This window comes from Thermobia domestica, chromosome 3 (genome assembly GCF_964235325.1).
Source record: "Thermobia domestica chromosome 3, izTheDome1.hap1.1, whole genome shotgun sequence".
NCBI lineage: Eukaryota > Metazoa > Arthropoda > Insecta > Zygentoma > Lepismatidae > Thermobia > Thermobia domestica.
This window is the reverse complement of record NC_137456.1, coordinates 111,524,116-111,545,141: the sequence shown is the minus strand read 5'-3', so window position 1 is coordinate 111,545,141 and position 21,026 is coordinate 111,524,116. Positions and strand designations below refer to the sequence as shown.

General features: G+C 34.6%; 2 protein-coding genes across 4 annotated transcripts in view; one reads left to right on the top strand and one right to left on the bottom strand.

The window, feature by feature from the left end:
* Nucleotides 1–1,878, bottom strand: part of AIMP2 (aaRS-interacting multifunctional protein 2) — a 46,706-nt gene extending 44,828 nt beyond the window's left edge. Inside the window, exon 1 of the mRNA XM_081751456.1 lies at nucleotides 1,518–1,878. Within this exon, the coding sequence (XP_081607582.1) occupies nucleotides 1,518–1,694 (177 nt within the window). The 5' untranslated portion in view covers nucleotides 1,695–1,878. The remainder of the gene's footprint in view (nucleotides 1–1,517) is intronic.
* Nucleotides 1,879–1,886: 8 nt separating this feature from the next.
* The window catches only part of E(bx) (nucleosome-remodeling factor subunit NURF301 E(bx)), a 141,339-nt gene continuing 122,199 nt past the window's right edge, over nucleotides 1,887–21,026 (top strand). For all 3 annotated transcript variants that reach the window (XM_081751454.1, XM_081751455.1, XM_081751453.1), the window contains exons 1-2: nucleotides 1,887–3,470; nucleotides 10,890–11,050. In XM_081751454.1, coding sequence (XP_081607580.1) covers nucleotides 2,465–3,470; nucleotides 10,890–11,050 — 1,167 coding nt within the window. In that variant the 5' untranslated portion in view covers nucleotides 1,887–2,464. The remainder of the gene's footprint in view (nucleotides 3,471–10,889; nucleotides 11,051–21,026) is intronic.

Sequence of the window (21,026 nt, the reverse complement as noted above, 5' to 3'; positions counted from 1 at the left end):
TTATATAGAGAAAGACAGATTACATAATAATTTGTAATAGAGTTGTTAATTTGACTAGAAAAGTAGCGAGTAAATATCTCCCAATGCCATCAATATCCCCAAATCATAATTTAACTGCACCTTAATAAAAGGCCAGATCTACATCTGGGATTTTCTTGGAAATTTTAAAATTGCCCTTTTTCGAAAAAGCTTTTAAGGACACCTCTACTGAGTTGTATTTCTAAAAAAGCTCAAAACAAGGGATTTGCAGTGGTGCTAGTTTCAGTTCTGTATATCAATTAGGAGCGTATATATTCAACCTGTTCAAATTTAGTATTTTTTAATCTTGCTATATCTTCATGTGACGTAAAATTATCAAAATTAGAAAATGTGAGAAAAAAAAAAAACAAGCTTATTTTGTGTTAATTTAATATGTAATGAACCCAAGAGAACTTCGAGAAAACACAGTCACTGATTTTGCCAATCGTGATTTCTCTATTCATGGTATCTAATTAAATTCACACCTATAGAAGAATTGGTTGAATTGATTTGATCGTTCACTTGTATCATGAAGCACTGAAATTGTCTAGTTACAATAAAAATCAAGGTGCAGATTAAGAATCTGGGACCATAACATTGCGTATCAAAATGCATTTGGTGACCATTAAAAACAATAAGTGAATCAGACGGTCAGGTCCACGGAGTCGAGCGTCCACACGGAGTGGGCGCGTCAACGACGTTGAGCATGCGAATCCATTTTTTTTTCTTGCATTAAACAAGCACTTATGCGTACTACTTTTTTAAACATATTCTTCAGGCTGATGATATATAAGACCTTTGTATTTTCTTTTGTAATGAAACTGAATAAGCCCTGCTTCGTATACAAATTTGTAAACCTATGGTCCTAACTCCTTAATTAGTGCCACAACAAAGTAGGATCGATATATGAAAACGCATATGTTAGAAATATATGATAAACAAATTATAACGTTTTGATCATGTCAATCTACGATCAAGAATTTAACTTATTTGTAAATATTACGTAATGGCCAACAAAGTATAGCCCTTGTACAGTATAAACCTTCCACGTTTACCCGTAACTATTCACATATTTTTTTTAAAAAATCTGCACCGTTACTTTCAACATTTGTAAGTAAAAACAAAGCTTTGCTATGACGTTATTTATGATTTTATATTGGTGTTACTACTGACTACTGCATAATTAATTACTTGCAACCGAAAGTTAGCCCAAAATGCATTGAAAACAGAGGAAGTAATGCATGTTCCCAATTACTTACTGAGTAAGTTACAGAATAGGCCATAAGAGAACCTTGAAGAATTCTACTTTACTAAGGAAACGAAGACCCTACAGCGAAAGAAATACCTGTAAGTTATCTGAGCAGCTTTTTTCAGTCACGCAAACGTTTTGTTGTCGCAGATACTGTAACTAATCTACAATATGTTAAGTGTTAGAATGTTTGTACATTATAGGTATGTTAATCTATAATTGATAAATGTTGTGAAAATAAATTAATAACCTGCTGATCAGTATCTGAAGTTTGTTGACTCCTGTAACAAGTTGCAAACTCTTCATATGTGAAATTGGAGAAGGATCCTTGTATATTTTTCATTCTGTACATGCATTTTGGAAGTTCTATATCTTCAGCTAACTTGAACACTGGGCGAAGCTTATACATAACAGTTGGGCCATTCATATTGTTAGTATCAAGAAATCCACATGCTCGACCTTGCCACGCGATCAGATCGTTTCGTTCGCAACCTTTTCCAGGATTACCTCGTAGCTCGCCGCTGATGTTCTCGTTTTCGCTCGTTCGCAGGGGCCACGGATTGGAAATATAATTGATCGTGCTGCCATCTGAAGGTAAGCTGGTAGTGACAGTAGAAAGTTAGAAGATCGGTGATTGGAGAATCTCGGAGCTTTGACAACTTGGAGGCATCATATTAAGAAACAGTTTCTAGTGATTAGAAATTTTGATATTTTACGTGAGTGTATTTATTCTATCAAGAAAACTTCAATTCAGGTGTCTATGTTCGAATCAAAGAACGCGTGTGTGGCAACCCGAATAAAATAATGCACAAAAGTTGTCATGGCGGCGCTTGGCGTAGCCAATCATATTGTGTTTCTGTGAAGCTATGGAAGCTAGCCATTACACTTTAGATTTCGCGTCGGTAAGATAATATGTGTATTGAAGAAGATTATTGGAACATTTTACGGTATTGTTAGTGTGTAAATGGCAGCATACGTACGTGTGAACATTGTAGGATATTCAAGTCATAAAAATGATGAGATGAATTGTGGCTAGAGTGTTTGGTCACGTGACCTCAGGGGAAAAATGGCGCAAAGCTTAGACTTCAAACATGGGGTCATTTTCAGCAGCAGTGGGTTGCGTCTATTTGTACACAATCCTGTGTTTTCATAAACCACGTGTTAAGTATTATACAGTGATATAATAAACAAATTACAATGTCAGCAAGAGGGACAAAACGACGGGGAAGGCCCCCGAAAACAGGGCTTATGGAAAGACCTAGGAAGTTTCAGATACATTTACTGAAGAAACCAAAATACCTGTTAAATCGGGAAAGTAAAGGTTCAGAAACTCCGAACTCCCAGACGAGTACACCATCTGCATCAAGAGCGTCATCTCCGGTAGGAAGCGAAAGTAGTCGAAGAAGTGCGAGAAATAGGGGTAGAGACAAGAATAGGAAGGGTTTTGGATATCAAAAGAGAGGATATAACCCAGATGCAGTTGATGACAAGGATTCTGAGTACCATTATGGGTCCGATTTCGGAGACGACTCGAGTGGTAAAAGTGAGTTGGAGGATGACATTTTTCGAAGTGACAGTGAATTTGATGAAAGTTTGGGAGATGGTAGTGATAGTGACTTTTCCTTATCTAGTTATAGTACTGTTAGTGGAACACAGAGAAGATTATATGTACAGAAACCTCCAAGCCCTGTACCATTGTGGTTACAGAATCGCGAAATACCGCGTTTGGAGTTACCGAAATCATCTGATGATTTGTTATTACCTAGAGACCTAGTAATGCAAGGTTTGAGTATTTATGAGGTTTTACGGCATTTTAGAACTTTAGTAAGACTTTCTCCTTTTAGGTTTGAGGACTTTTGTGCAACTGTCATATCGGAGGAACAAAGTAATTTATTGGCCGAAATGCACATAATGCTATTAAAAGCTTTATTGCGGGAAGAGGATTCACAGCAAACTCATTTCGGACCTTTGGATCATAAAGATAGTACAAATGTCGTACTGTTTTTCGTAGATGCCATGACATGGCCAGAAACGTTACGAGCATATGTAGAAAGTGACAAAGAGTTTGATAGTGAAGTATTAGCAATTTTAAATAGTTGTGAATATCCTTTTACCACAGTTGAAAATAGGCTGAAGGTGTTACAGTTTTTAACAGATCACTTCTTGATTACAAATCCGGTTCGAGAGGATCTCCTAAATGAAGGTAATAGTTGCAGGATTGTATTTTAATAAATAATATATACTGGTAGTTTTGTACATTAGATATAAGTTTTAAGTTATTTTTAAAGCATGAAGTTGAAAAATAACCTAATAATATATTTGTACACAACCTGTAAGGAAGTGCAAGGCACAATAGCAGTTGGTCTGCGTCAACATTTATTTTTTCCTCTTTAAGTATAGTCTTGTTGAAATATTTGAACTTCACGAATATGCTGGATTAATTACAGTACCGGTACTTCAGGAAAGATAGTGATGCATGATTACGAATATTAGACTTAGATATGTCTTTTTGAACGGAGCAGTTGTGGTTTATGTCAAGACACGATGCAATGCTCCGATTACAAATGATTTGAGTACGTGAAATTTCACGTAAACAAATCGCAGTAAATGGAGCAATGAATCGAAACAACCTAATCCAAAGTAAATTTACAGAGTATAGGCCCTACATACTTTTTCGGAATTTAATTCATTTTTGAAACAGTTTATATGTTAAATAGAAGTAAAGGAAACTTAACCTAACCGTAAATGTGGAATGGAAATATTCAGTAAATCTGTCTGTTGTGTACAGAATATTCCTAGGTTGTAATCGCATAGTAATCATTGGCATAATGTAAATAAACTTAATTCAGTCCGAACAGAATTATGATGTTATTTACTAAGTAAATACACAACTGAGTAACGTATCTTAATGAAGAATTGCAAGTTCACACCCCATTTATCATAAAAACATTTTTACACAGCACTCTCTTCTTTACTTTTGCTCATTTTGGTGAACATATAATATGAAAAAAAAAATCTACAAGAGAGTTTGCTTTCGGAGGTGTTTGTTTTACAATTGTAATCAGTACCGGTATGATTTTATGCGATTTTGTTATTTCATTTACAATTGTAATATATGGTATACGATATTTCTAATGGAAAATATACAACGGGGAGTTTACGTTCAGGGCTGAGTATTTGGTAATAGATATATATCCTATAGCGTCAGTTATCAAGTTCTGATACATTATGTTTATTTTATAAAATAATGTACATATAATGAGAGCTCGAAAGGAGCTGGTGGCCTTTTTTGACGTTAGTATCTTCAATTTTTATCTACCATTTGTTTTGATTTGGGCGCGTTGGTCAGAAAAAAAGATTTTGAGAGCTTCATAGAATAATAAAATACTAGAGTTTATTACGAAGATACGCTAATCAATTTATAAATGAGACTTATTGTTCAGTATTTGAAATCTATTTACCGTGTTCATTAGCACGTATAATTGATGTTTGATGTCTGTGCGTACTTACCATTTTGGTGAAAGTAGATTGTAGATTTTTTTTTTTTTTTTTTTTTAAGAAATACGAAACTTTGGTTTTATTTTATTATAAGTTCTTAAGGTAGAAAAGCCAGTTTTCAGCGTGTATTATGTAAGCCTTAAACAGTAGATAAGTTTTAAAAATATATAACCCGTGTGTCATATTTTTAACTAAATCATAGATTAACCGAGACGTAATTGCTCTCGAAATCATTGTGCTGTGTTGGAATACGTTGGTACTGTAAAGATAGGTGTATTATTTAATAGATCAGTTTACGTTTTTTGTTGTCCAGTTTCCATTTTCTGATATTACTATATGATTTTTATTGTGTCGTTATTTCATCTGTCAAGTTAGATTTGTAAGGCAACTATGCGCTTACATGTGGAAATTTTTAAGAAATATACAGACTAGTAAAACGTGGTCCAAGCTCATAAAATTGTGATATAGTTTTGCTCTTTTAAAATAGAGTGAATTTGGTTCTTATAAGTCTGGAATATCTGTAAAAATCTGGGAAAAAGAAATGACATAAAAAAATGTCAGGGAAAGTGGTACTTAAGCAGGAAATCACGGAGAATCGCTACTGAAATTAATTATTTTTTTAGTTTTGTTTATTTATTGATAAGTCGATAATTCAAACACCGGGCCAAATGAAGCAAGTCTGATGCAGTCAGTCTAACTAATTGTGTTACTTCGTAAAATTGTTTAACATTTCTTTTATATTTTAATGTTTCGGGCGATATAACCTTTTTCTACATTACCAAATTATTATTAGCTACTACCGGTACTTGATAGCCTAGTGCTTATCTATGTTTTATACGTTTAAGCAGTTTGTACAATGTAATTTGTGTACATTTAACATAATTTTTCAAAAGTAAAACTAAGAAGTGGAAGTTAGAAATTTTTGATGGGCAGCTGTAATCCTCCCCCCCCCCCAAATCTCACGTGATACCATTGAATACCATGGGCAAAAATAAAACATTCTTTCAATACCGTATTTTTGTGGAATTTGGGGAAAGTTGATATCTCACATTAAAAGTAGTGTCTTAAAACTTTTCTCAGAATCCTATGTTACAGTTCCTCATAGGAGAGAATGTTAACATTTCAAAAAAAATGCGTGTTAATTTAAAGATTTCTTATGAAATTTATTCAGTAGCTTAACTATCAGTTCTTTGGTTAATTTACGTGTTTACCTATCTACTGTTGTTAAGCGAGCTTTTTAGCTTTTACAGGCATTCTTTATTTAGTAGACCTTTATTTTTAAACACAAACAAACTATTTGCTAAGCATTCGTGTGTGTTTTTTTAATGTGAATATATTGTTTTGCTTAGCAAATTGCTTGTGTTTAATTATATACAAAGAAAAGCTTCTACTTACGGAAAACACTACCTTTATTTTACTAAATATCGTGGGTCAGAGAAAATGGTTGGTCTGGCACTTGGAAACTAGGGGAAAAGAACCTTATATAGTGTTGTCAAATAAGTAGTATATTCTAGGTCAACTACCTATACAGAGTGAACCTCTATCTTAAAGCGCCCTTGTACCTCTTAAACTAATTGATAAAAGTAGAAAAAATTTTGTAACATACGATTAACGACAGGGGGACCTTGTTTGGTATATACCTCAATACCACTTACTTAAAATTGTCAACACAACAATTTTAAATGGTACTGCATCATGTTAATACAAGACGAAAACAATTAATATAATATGTACTATTGAGTGTTAGAAACGAAGGACGCTACAGTATATCAAACATCCAAATATTGGAACCGTCTTCAACGGTAATAGAAGTGAAACTGACGTGTCTATTCGTACCGAATGTACCTTAGTGTCGAACACTATGATACAATAACAAGTACAAACAAAATTACAAGGGTATTAGCGAAAGAGGAAACAACCGATTTTTTTTACACTCTACATCCTCTGTAGATGCGAATTCAATAAGACACAGGGAAAAAGTGTATGATTGGTCCGAGACTCGAACCCGGAATCTCTGGCATACCGTATCGATGCGTTAACCACTGCGAAAATGGTTAACGCATCTGCACGGTATGACTGAGATCCCGGGTTCTAGTCCCGGTTCGGTCATTCACTTTTTACTTTTTGTGTGTTAAAACTATAAGGGATTTAAAATTTTACTTTCTTCAGAAGGTTTGATTTCGGAAACGTGCTTACATACATAAGTATCACGTCCAATCACATGCATGATTTATAGGAGATATAAAGATCATAATTGTGTTTATAGTAATTTGACATGTAAAGCCGTTCCGGAGATATGAAGAAAATGGGTAGAGTGTTATACTGCTTGAAATGATGTAGGAAATTAGCTTTTCTTCTTCTGTAACATTACACCAGTACTTAATGGTAGGCATAGATGTGATTACAACAAGTTCCCGCAGTCAAGGATCAACGTATTTTATTTGGTTTCTCTTAGGAACTGTTACTATCATAAGATTTACAAATATATTTACTTTTAGTCGTTATTTGCCCATTTTTACTCGCCACCAATGTTCCAGGCAGTCTTTAATTTTATTTCCTTTTCAGGTAGTTCTTTCCTTTTACTTTAAAACCTAGCCTCCATGGTAGCTTCAGTCTATTCTCTTCCTTTTTCATATTTTGCTGCCAAATCCGTTTTTTCCGTAGCTTTTAAGTTTCTTCACATTCTAAGATCAAGGGTTCAGATAATATGCAGCAGTGTTGCTAAATTATTTTCATTATATATCCAAACTGAGTAGAGATATAAAAGTACTGGAAACGGTATTATGATCTTTACGTATATTGAAACATCTTTGTAATACTTATGTATCGAAATAAAACTTTTAGATGAAATAAAGTTTAGAATACCTTGTGACTTTGTTCGTACTCTTTAGAAATAAATCGTATTATGGTTATAGTATTCGACATTAAGGTATTTCCGATATGGACTGACACATCCGTCTCAATGGCGTTAGGAATGATGTAGAAGCTTCAAAATTTGAATGTTTACGGATGCCTGATATACTGTCGCGTCCTTATTTATATCATTTAATAATAAATATGGTACTGAAAGATGGCTTGACATGGTGCTATTTAAAATATATGCAACCTTAGGTTAGGTTGGCAGCTGTTAATCAGATGGTATTGAGATATGTGTTCAACAATATCTCCCTGTCAGTATTTGTGCGTTTCAAAAGTTCTCGATCGCATCAATTAGTGTAAAAGTTACAAGGGCTTTTCAATACAAATAGTTCACCCTATGTATGTGAGGGTGTTAAAAAAAATGTGTTACACTAATTTGGGAACAGATTTCTCACAACAAAATAAGAAAAAAGCTCATATTGACCTGTGCTGAAAAGTAGATAATTTCGGAATTACAGGGTGCCGAAAACGTGAAACAAGTGAACTTTAAAAGTTCATAGCCTCACTACTATGGGACCTATCGTAGTTGGGCCAAGACATCACTAAGGAACTGGTAGGTGAATTATTCAGATATCCATGTTAAGAATGCTCCAGTATTTGCACACCAATTTTTAGAGAGATATGTGAAGAGTGATCAGGAAAAATGATTGTGCAGGTGCCGGAGGTTCTGAAGGATGGATATTTGGGTAGCTCACATACTAGTTCCTCAGTGATGTCTTGACCCAACTACGACTGATCATATAGTAGTGGAACTGTGGACCTTTAAAGTTAATTTTTTCACGTTTTCGGCACCCTATAACTACGAAACTAGGCACTTCCGACCACAGGTCCATATTTATTTTTTTTCTTTTTTTGATGTGAGGAATCTATTCCCAAAATAGTGTAACAAATTTTTGTAACACCCTGTACCTATCTATCTACCTATATATATATATTGAACCCCTTGTACTGAATATAAAAAGATATAAAGATCGGCGCTTCATCTTAGTAAATATTGTGTTAACAGCATTTATCACAAATGCTGACTTTTTTTTTTTTTTTTAATTTTCAGAATGTGTAGAAATATTGTTTTTTAATATTAATTTTCGCTTGGCAGAAGGGGAAGAAGGGAGACGGAAGTTTGAAAAATGTTCTTTCTTTCGATTTTGCTGAATGATCTCTGTCATGTTGCAAATCAGGTTTGTGGATACAGGATACTGTAGTGACACTTCCTGTGATGAGCTTTGAAATGTGAAGTTATAACGAAAGAGGAATAGAATCAAATACATTTCTGTCAATCTTTTCTATTTTCTCTTTTTTGGTTTCAGTTCCTAGCAGATCATCTCCGATCGTTCTGCCTCTTTGATTTCTTTATACTTGGGTTCGCTGTACAAAACCTCTTTGCACTGAATTTGTTTAGGTATCGGCTTCTTCATAATGTTTTTTAAAAAGATGGAAATATGAACTTGGACTAACCGTCATATATATATATATATATATATATATATATCACTTAATAATTGACGAAATTTTCAGTAGGAATTCTGATCTTCCTTAGCCGTGTTTTCTTAAAGCAGCGACTGCAAACTTCAGCTCACATCTTACGACACAAGTCGTTATGGTATAGAAATATCAAACAGAATCCTTTCATTAGGGGTTATGAAGGATCAGTGGTAGAGCGCTCACCTTTGTTTTCCTTGAAATTCTCCCGTTTTCTTTCACTCACTCCATTCACCATTTTGCTCATTATTATCAGGACTGTCTCTTTTAGCCTCAGGGCATAAACGTGACAAATTAAAGCTTATATATTTTAATGGAGACGTCAACAGGTAGGCTATTTGTAAAATTAAAAAAATAGATGTTATATATAAATACCTTGTTTTATCGTTATCAGTGACAAGAGGTGCACTCTCAAGTATCTGAACTTCCATAGTTTTCCTATTATTTCAGTGTTATTGGAAAAAACTGTAAAATCTTCAGATTTTATGAAGTATTTTTAATAAATATTGTAGGAGTCCATCATCATTTCAGGTCACCAATATTTCATTGGTTTGGCGCAACTTTCCACCCTTCCCTATATCTGTATATTTATATCGCGGCCTTCCCCTACGTTTATTTTTTTTTTTCTTTTTCTTTCTATAAGTCCCTATATCTTCTCTAACGAGATTCCTTCATATATCATCATAAGTTCAATTATCGTATCTCGTCCTTTCGAAATACTCTTTAATATACTCCTTTTTTTCTCCTACCATTTGCAATACTCTCTCATTGCATGTCTGTCCATCCCATTTTCATCATTCTTCTATAGCACCACATTTCAAACGCTCCCATTCTTCGTTTTTCCTCTTTTCCTAGTTTTCATGTCTCACATCCATGTATGGTTCCATCAGTCTTTTCTTTAGTTCTGTGCCGGTGCTTTCGGTTAGAAGCTTCTGTTTTTCCTCAAATGCCTCCTTCGCGTGAGGTATTTCGGATCTTTCATCATGTTTGTACCTGTTATAACTTGTTATTTTACTGCCTAAGTAACGGAATTCCTCCACTTCTCCCACCCGATTATCTCCTATTTTGATCTTTATTTTTCTTGTTTGTTTTCTAGCACTTCTCATAATTTTTGTTTTGCTCTTGTTAATCTACATTTTGAATTTGCTGCTAAGTAGTTGTTGCGTACCGTTTAAACCTGTCTTATTTTTTCTCACTGTCTGTCAACATTACGGTATCGTCCGCAAAGCTAAAGTAAGCATATGTATTTTCTACCGATGAACGGTTATTCCTATGCTTTGAATGTCCTAGATTTCTTTTATTACTTGTTCAATTTTGTTTAATTCCTATATTGAAAGAGTTAAATTTCTTATAATAAATCGACTTTCAGTTAGGAGCCTCAAGACTATATCAGTAGGCGTTCTTCTTCAGTAGCCTATATATTAATAATCTTGTTTGATTGATTGATTTTTGCAACCTTTTCAGCACTGACTACATGAGACGTGGACCTACACCTTAACATGGGGTCCAAGCCACACGAACTCCTACTGGAATCGAACTTATGTACTAGTGGAATAGTTCATTAACATACTTGAAGCCTACCCGTCACTGTTCAAATAGTCATTGTGTTTCTGAGTTACTTGTGTTAGCCTAATTATTAAAGCAATTGAAGCATTTAATGTCTTTGTATTGTCTTTAATAATAGTAGTATGTTACGTATTTAATTTTATTAACTGCTACTCTGTAGGAAACATTCACTATGATGACCACTGTCGAATATGCCACCGACTTGGCGATCTACTGTGTTGTGAAACTTGTCCTGCAGTCTACCATCTCGAGTGTGTGGACCCGCCTCTTGAGGATGTGCCAGAAGAAGATTGGCAATGCGGAATATGCAGAGCCCATAAGGTATGTTAATTGGCTGTTTACCTTTCCAAGTGTTGTGTATTTAAAAGTTTTGATAAATAGTGGACACTTGAAGCGGCAAACTGTGACGAATATGTCTTTGCGCAATATTACAAATGCTACATTAACGTTTAAGTCTCCAACGAGCTTATATAGTAGGAGACTTTGTTATTTTTTATAATAATAAATTGGGAGAGTAAAATTTTATGAGAAGAGTTTATTGTTACGATGGTTAGATAACTACCTGAAGTGTCTGTCCTTTGCACGGGAAAAATAGGTTCGTGGAATGTATTCGAAAGGTATATTTGAATCCCCAATCCTGCTTTAGGTTGCGTTTTGGATTGTAATAAATACCCAGCGCAATCTAAGTGTTAAATATGTCAAGGACCTTGTTTCAGAGGTGAAGGTGTTATTCTTTGCGACGTATTTGCACCCCTCGTGGGACACTGATTCCAAGTAATGTACAGTGTCTTCTTTGCAGGAACCTAGAAGTATGCCAAGCCAGCGGTGTGGATTTGTAGCGAACAAAAGACAAACAAATACTTTTATATAAAAGATTATGCCGTACGCAAATAAAACAAAGGAACATGTGAATATATTTAGATGGGAACTTTCTCTTCGTAGATTCCGTTCGGCTAAATGAATTCAAACTAATTGAAATGTTCTGCACCACGTAACTGATGATGAAAAGATATTTGAAACACGTGCAAAATATTCCTTGCCTTCTGCCTCGAGAAACTTCTTTGTGCGAATTCAGTCCACTGGAGTTCCAGGCTTTATGGCTTTGAAACGGTTCAGAAGGAACAAAAAAAATATTTGATCCATTCCCCATCCCACTCACTATCAGTATAGTATTTTAAAAATTTAAATAAGCGAATACCTGTGCGGTAAATAAAAGAAAATAACCGTTTTTATTTCTCACCAATTCCTCTAATAGGCGGAAATTTTATAATATACAAAGAGTGAAGAAATGCGCGACTGGATTGAAGATCTAACCCAGCTCTCAGGATTACCGTGCCGATGCGTCTCAGGATCACTACTACGCTATCCAGTACGCTCTTTAGATAGCTATACATTCTATCACGAAATAGAATGCTCAGCCACTCAGACTCATAGATTATACCGCAATTCCTATTGTGCTTGGACAACCCAGTGTATGTACTACAGAACCATCTGACAATTAGTTATATATTTCGTATGATAAGTAATAGATTTTTAGGCTCAGAACTGATTTCAAATGATGGAATGAAGGCTGTTTAGGAGGCAGAGTGGGTAGCGTATTGGTTGAAGCATGAGTATGGTAAGCCGAAGAGCCATATATGATTCCCGATCAAGTAGTGCAACTTTCTTTGTATTCGTTGAATTCTCATCTGTAGAGGAATTGATGTGAAATAAAACCGATTGTTTTCTTCATTTATCATGCAGAATATATAGTTCTACCCTCAGGTGTTCTGTAGTGTGCACAGGAGTTGAAATACAGTCCATGTAGCCTGTAATGAGAAAAGAGTAATGGAATTGACTGTACGGCCATTTAGGGAGCGGACTGGGTAATGTAATGGTTGGCGCATTAGCACGGTAAGCTGGAAGCCCAGATTCGATCCTCAATCCAGTTTTCTTTTTCTTTTTTTCTTTGTATATACTCGTATTCCGTTTTTTTTTTTTGGGGGGGGAGTACTTTTTCTAGTCCTGAGTTTGATATGTTAGGACATGAATAAAAACTTTGTGCAGGGTATGTAATAAATTTATTTCCTTCTACATATATCTCTTTCTGGGTACTGAAGTTATCTACCTTGTTAGCCTACGGTGTTATAATTTGCATTATGTGAATTGCTAGATCCAAACCTTAGCCCTGTTAATTATACACATCATAGCATAATAAATATACTGGGGAAAATTAAATTGTGTTTCATCAAGGATAAAGGTGGTAACTCTTAATTGTTTAAATTATTGTAGAAGGGAAGAAAAGTATAAACTGAAAAACCTTACCTGTAATAAAATACGGCTTCTGCCAATACTATCAAAACAAAACATGTGCTTGACGCCTACGTGACTGGAATGAAAATAGGAAAGGTTTTACATCTATATATATAAAGTAATAAAAACATAAATGAAAAAATTCAGTAACTTTGACAGTCTTTTGTCGTGGTGACTAAGGGATTCACCCAACCGTGAAAACGTGAATAAGCCGTGAATTTCCTATATCATGAAAAGCCTGGAATAAGCTGTGACTTTTTTTCCTCGTCTCTTTTGTATTTATATATAAATATTTATAGTGGACACCGTAAAATAGAGGGAGGGCAAGTCTAATTATTCATCTGTAACGTACCGACCGTCGTACTGCATCTTGGGTCCCGCATGAGGCTGTTTCTATTGTCGTTCTGTGGTCAGTAAAGTTTATTTTTATAAACTGTGAAATTGAAAGAATTTGGAATATGAAAATATGGTGAATTAAATTATATAGTTTGAAGTGGAAATTGCACAATCCTAACATTTTTGCGAGTACACAAAGGAAAAATGAGCTTTTGTAGAATGTTGGTATTTGTACGGTCTAGAAATACTTTCAATATAGACTGGAAACCGTGAGGTGCTTGTTCAAGTATGACTAATCCCCAACATCCTTTTAAATAATAATTAAAAATGGAACGATTTTAGTAATTTCCACCGCCTTAGCATTTAAGTGTGAAAAGAACTTACGTGTGGGATTTTACAGATTTGTTCGGCTCAACTTGATTTTCAATTGTAACGTTCCTTTTCAGCAGCGAGAGTATATGAGACGTGGACCTACGGATTAACTTGACAGGGTGTCTATCGGTCACGAAAGTCATAAAATTTAGCTTTTGGGTCACACATTTTTTTTTTTTTTTTTCAATAAAATTTTGTTCTATAAAATGTCAAAATTCACCACCAAAAATATCTTATGGTCGGCTTTAGACGCTACCAAATCGCAGGCAAGACACACTTTCATCGCATGCATGAAACTTTGGCCCAATTCGCTCTTGAGAATGTTAGTAAATGTTATGGTTTGGGAAAGAAATGGTCACGAAATTTCATTTTGGAATTTTTAGTAGATACCCTGCTTGAGCTCCGAATCACATGAGCTTCCCCGAGAATCGAATGCGGGTCTCCCACGCCAAAGACGCGTACACTAACCGCTTGATCACGAAGGAACTCAGGGGATTTTACAGAAAAATTGCCATAAGTTTAGTAACATAGCCAAAGAAGCCACATTCAAAAATTGAGGCGTGAAAAGCCTTTAAACTTTTTAGGCTTTTTTTAAAAATGTATTTTGTCTTTTAAAGTATCCATCAGTAACCACCCACTAAAACTATTTTTCTTACCTGTGTCGCGTGACGGTTAAGAGTAAGGAAAAAAAGCAGATTTTTAAGACAGTTCTTCGAGCTGCTTTATAATTTATTTGCTATACATACATACGTGACGGAGTTCAGTTACTATGGTAAAATTAACTCAAGTTTCAAGGCATCTTCCTTATCTTCCAGTGGTTTTATCATTTAGGGTCTGGAAAGAGACGAACAAATTTTTCGATTAAATATTAACAGAGCAATTGACCAGATGTTTGTTGCGTAAAGTTGTACTGCACCGGCTGTTCTCTTCCACTTTCTTCAAGGTGATGAAACTCTGGTTATTGCCGTTCAGTGATGTAGCGTTAATAACATTGTAATTTTCAGAAAATTCTACTATTCTGTTGCTGAAGTATCTCTAGCTGAAGTTTTTAAATTCAAACGAATTAGGATATGTCGGAAACATTTTGCTGCTGTGTTTCACAAACCTCACTGTTTGCTTTATCCAGCAGATCTGTCTATATATTCATATTTTTTTTTTTTTTTTTTTTTGCCATTCTTTTTCACATGTATCTAATTTTTCGTTTTCTTCATACGTAGAAGTTAGTTACTGATGTTACGCATTGTTAGCTCGAGAATGATGAAGTTTATATATATACAAGAAGTGATGTGATAGCTGCATAAGTTTCTTCAGCGCCATTAGTAATGAATTTACTATACGTCATTTGTAAAATATAGAAACTTATTAGAAAGTATTGGATTATTAGGATTGCTTCATTTGTTAACAAGTTTAAATGAAATAGATAAATGCGCTCAGAATTGATGAACTGTACATTGAGCATTTCACCTTAAACGAATGGTAGCCAATATATTCCTAGCAACTGCTTTTGATTGTTAAAAAGTTATATAATTTAAAACATCGTTCATATATCAATAATGTCTATTAAGATTGTTGATGTAATGATACCAGGGTTTGAAAAAACCCGGGTTTTTGAAAAAGCCCAACCCACTTGGGCCCATGTGGGTTTTTTCGGGTTTAATTGTTTTTTTTTTCCCGAAATATTTCAATGTTTTTGGGGTAAAAGTGTTAAAATGTGATGTATATTTTGAGATTGTCACAATTGTCACAACAATTTTCTATTCACTGCAGTTTTGAAAAAACGGCCGTCATTTTAAAATTTACGTTGGATCGCTGCCAAAGTATATGCAGCTAATTTAGAGTGTGCCGTGCTTCTACTCTGAACATGTCATGTTAAAAGACCAAACGTGACTTTGTAGCGTGGATATCCGCTGTTTTGAAGAAAAAATGGACGCCGTTTTGAAATTTTACGTTGGTATATGCTGCCAAAATCTATACAGGAAATTTTGTGTATCTCGTGCTTGTACCCTGAAAATTTAAACTTAAAAGACCGAAAGTGATACCCTGTAGTATGTATGGTACAGACAGACGAAAGAAAAAATGTAGATCGAATCATCCCTGGAGCCTGTGACGTTTGCCAAATATGAACACAAAATATATTAATTTAAAACAAAGATATATAATTCGTGTTCTATAAAATAAATATTTCAAAACGTCTTGTACGACATAAATATTTTCCAGTGTGAAATAAATAGTTTTATTGTTGATTATGGGCGGCGATTAGGTTGAAAGGGGGGCAGTTGCCCCCCTCTTTTTTTTGGAATTACCCATTAATGTATATAATTCCATTTGGAAATATAAAGTTTTGTATGTATTATTGGTTCATAGGATAAAAATGGTGCCATAAAATATTTGTCGTTCCATGAGTACGTATTGTTGTCTTCCTGTGGAATTAAGAAAGCTACAGGAATTGCGTTGGAATTGCCACTAAAAATGGCCAAAAATTAACCTACTGGAGCGCCACAATTCGAGCGTACTTTTATTTCTTCTTGCAAGGGCTCGATATGTTAGTCAGCCGCTTTTTATGAAATATTTGAGAACATTTTTCAAGAAAAGAAGTCCTTCACAAGTTATTCTTTAATTGCACAAAAATCGACAGTTCCTATAATGTATTTTCTTCTTTCTAATAAGGAATATTTTGATTTGATTTTTGTCAGTTTTACATCCTGTTCAGCAGCGAAGTTATATGAGACGTGGACTTAATGAGCAACGTGGAGTCCGAACCACGTGAGCTCCCGGGAATCGAGCCCGGGTCACCCACATCAAAGGCGTGTACGCTAACCGCTTAGCCACGAAGGAGCTCAGTAAGGTATATTAATTTTGCAGTGTAATATACGAGTTTAGGGGAATACATATACAGTTTTGTATATACAATTAAATTTAGTAAATTCAGCATAATTCTAGGTTTTAGGATTATTTTGTATAACTGAAATGTGGAGTGACTAAGTATTGCTGAGTTTTGATATATTCCAAGAAAGTGAAAACTGTACTTAATGGCAGCGAACATGTTTTTGGAAGCTGCAGAAGTATTTCTTTAAATGTCGTAGCATATGCTTGTAGTATTCACTGTCATTCTAAGAGTAATAACACATATAATAGCATGCATGGAATTAAAAATATAAGTTCATTAATTTCCAGTTTCAATATAACTTTTGCAAAACAAGCCCCATTATTCATTACTATGATTATTTGATTAATATTATCCTTTCCATTTATTTGTTTTGCAAATTTGTTATTAAATAGACCCCTAATCTGATCACACAATTTTCGAGACCGAATTTTAAGATGTTCTTGAGCAAGGAGTCAAATCTCTTCTTACACCTTCGTTGTTTAAGAGAACAAAGGGCTAATATCTACTTGCGTTGCTCTTGTCAATTTAATTAATAAAATACGAAACACGATATACGGTATTTTAACTGAAAAAGACAGTATCCTAATAGTTATACAACCTTTTGTCAAATAGTGTTACAAGCAACCAGAAAAACTAACATTGATATCAAGTATTCAGATCATGTCTTCCCTCCACCCCCACTTTTAACGTCCAACCGCCACCACTGGTTGGAGTTCACTTCCGACACTTTGTGCGTTCAATTACGGGAATTTCTCGAGCACTTGTTGCAAGACGGCTCTTTCCAGAAAAGTAATTTAGAACAATTAACACAGACATAATTCATATTTTATAATGTAAATGTTTCAAAATGTCTTAAGATGAATTCAGTATCTTCCAGCGTAAAATAAATAGTGTTATTGTTGAATTACTCAGTTGCGACACTTTGTGCGTTGAATTGCGGGAATTTCCCGAGCACTTCTTTTGCGACTTTTTTTTTTTTCTTTCTTTCTTCGAAAATGCAGCTTTTTCTTCATGTACATCGAAACTTCCGCTTGTAAGGAAGTTTGAATTCAGCATTTGAAATAGTAAGCGTTAGTAATCTTCGGAACTCCGAGCAATAAGCTTCTTAAATTTGACGCTATTGCTGGTGTTGATTCTGCAGAATGCTTATTTGAAGTGTAGCAACAAATAACTGAACTAAACTGTTGTTGTTGAAAACCAGATTTTACTGAAGAATACTTGTGTTACCATCAAAAGTAATAAAACAATAATACTAATGCACTACATATTTACTGGTAGTACCGGCACCTATGGCTTTAAACCCGATGGCCTTAAACGGCCGTCAGCGAGCATACTTCTCATGGAAAGTATTTTCTAAAATATAAAATTGCATATCTTACTTCAAACAGGCTGTAAGCATATCTATACATTAATTTCTATAATTACCTCAAGCTGTTTTTTATTATTATTATTATTTTTATTTTTTATTCATTCAGAAGTTTATAAAAGTATTATGTTGTTGTATTCCTTAACGTGAAAGCATCTAATTCGCCCTGGTAAGTCCAAAATCTGATAAAAATAACTTTCAATGTAATTACCTTAGTTGTACCAACAATATACTAACAAAAAGTTCAAAAACCCAAGTGGGTTTTTTTAAGTGGGTCTAACCCGAAAAAACCCTGGGCCCACTTTTGCAAACCCTGAATGATACAAATCTTGATAACATTTTCACTTTGCTATGACGTAATGTTATATCTATTCTTAAGGGCTTAAAAAGGGAAGAAAGACTAAAGCAAAATGTTGTATTTGATTGCTTTTAAATTTATATTTATTATGTAATAATGTCGCATAAGTAACCGGAAAATGCAATATTTAGGGCACATAATTTATTAAGACTGTACTGTCTGCAACTATACTGCACATAATAATCCAAAACTTGTTGTAAGCTTTCTTCTTATCACATAGAAGTGAAATTGATCTTCTGGATCTTCTAATCACTGGAAAACAGCTGAACAGATTGATTATATATATATATATACAGACTGTCCCATAATTCGTGTGTAAACTTTAATTTCATAGTACTCAGAACTGGTAAAAGCTAGAACTGTGAAATTTGCAGGCAATTTAGAGGAAGGTCAGAAGATTTGTTTGATAGCAAAACGAGATCGCGGGTGTTATTGTTTGCGGAGTTACAGGGTCAAAGGTCAAAATGCAATTTTTTCCTTATGGGATTTCAATGTTAAATAGTAGTCTCACATGCCATTTTTTTGAATATCCATCTCCGGTAGCAAAAATTGGTATATCGACATAAATTCTGATCCGAAACAATGTGATAACGAGAAATTTGGGCAATCGTTACCCGGTGACCTCTAACAGGTCATCTGTGACCTTTGAAGAAAAAGCTCCCTTTTCAACAGCTTATTGTACACAACTAATTCAGTTGAGGATAATGTTAAAAACACATATGCACAAAGAATCTACTGAACATCCTTTTTAGCAAAACGAAGAGGTCAGCAATATCATCAGAGGTCAAAGGTCACGTAGTTAAAACGTCATATTTGATGTGTTAACAAATAAGAAACTGTGACATTGGAATTAATACTTTGAAGTGCCATAGAACACATGCATAAAGATCCTTCCAACGAGTGTGTATGGACATAGGGAAAAGGTCATCATAAGAGGTCAAAGGTCACGCAGTTAAAATTTCATATTTGAAGTGTTAACAAGTATGAAACTGCGATGTTGGAAATAAGGATTTGAGTTTCCATTGGACATATGCAGAAAGGATCTTCGAATTGGTGTGTGTGTGAGGTCAACAATATCGTAAAAGGTCAAAGGTCACGCAGGTAAAAATATCACGTTTGATGTGTTAGAAAATATGGAACGGCGACGTTTGAAAAATGATTTGAGCTTCCACAGGACACATGCATGCTGCACAGGACACAAGTTCTTCCAATTGGTGTGTATGAGGATAGAAAAAAGTCAACAATGTCATAAAAGGTCAAAGGTCACGCAGTTAAAATTTCATGTTTGAAGTGTTAACAAGTATGAAACAGCGATGTTGGCAATAAGGATTTGAGTTTATCTTCGAATTGGTGTGTGTGTGAGGTCAAGAATATCGTAAAAGGTCAAAAGTCACGCATTTTGAGCTTCCACAGGACACATGCATAAAGGTCCTTCGAATTGGTGTGTATGGGCATACAGTCTGTTCTCAGGATTTTTTTATTTCTTTTTTTATTTTTGGAGAACTCCTGAGTGATTTGCACTTACATGTGATATTTTCATTGGAAAATGCTACCCAAATAATATGTTTTTTTAGAATTTAGACGAAAGAAAATCCTGCACCCACTATGCCCTAGAATGTCCTGCATACAATAGTGCGCATTCTATAATGACTTCCTAAAATTAAGTATTCTTGTTATTTAAAAGAAAAGATTTCCGAGAGCCCAAAAATATATTCTTAATTTTATATACCATACCAACTAAATTAGTTCTCAAACATTGCCGTCTCATACTTGCCAATATACGAACTATAAACTTCTTATTTCGTGACCTTTGACCTTTTATGACTCTTTTGACCATTAATTATGCATGTATTCCATGGCCACCTTTTTGCAGTATTCTATGGCAGGTCAAATCACTTTTCAAACGTCACACTTTCATATTTGCTAATACAAACTATCATGTTTTAACTGCGTAACCTTTGACCTTTTATTACATTGTTGACATTTTTCCTATGCCCTTACACACCAATTGAAAAGACCTTTATGCATATTTTCTATGGCAGCTCAAATCCTTATTTCCAACATCACAGTTTCATACTTGCTAATACATCAAACATGAAATTTTAACTGCGTGACCTTTGACCTTTAAGGACGTTCTTGATGTTTTCCCTGTGCCCATACACATCCGTTGGAAGGACCTTTCTGTATGTATTCTATGGCACGTCAAATCATTTTTCAAACGTCGTCGTTTCATATTTTCTAACACATCAAACGTGATATTTTTACTTGCGTGACCTTTGACCTTTTACGATATTGTTGACCTCACACACACACCAATTCGAAGATCCTTTCTGCATATGTCCAATGGAAACTCAAATCCTTATTTCCAACATCGCAGTTTCATACTTGTTAACACTTCAAATATGAAATTTTAACTGCGTGACCTTTGACCTTTTATGACATTGTTGACCTTTTTCCTATGCCCATATACACCAATTCGAAGGACCTTTTATGCATGTTCCATGGTAGCTCAAATCATTTTTCGAACGTCACAGTTTCATAGTTGCTAACACATCAAACATGGAATTTTAACTGCGTGACCTTTGACCTCTTATGATGACCTTTTCCCTATGTCCATACACACTCGTTGGAAGGATCTTTATGCATGTGTTCTATGGCACTTCAAAGTATTAATTCCAATGTCACA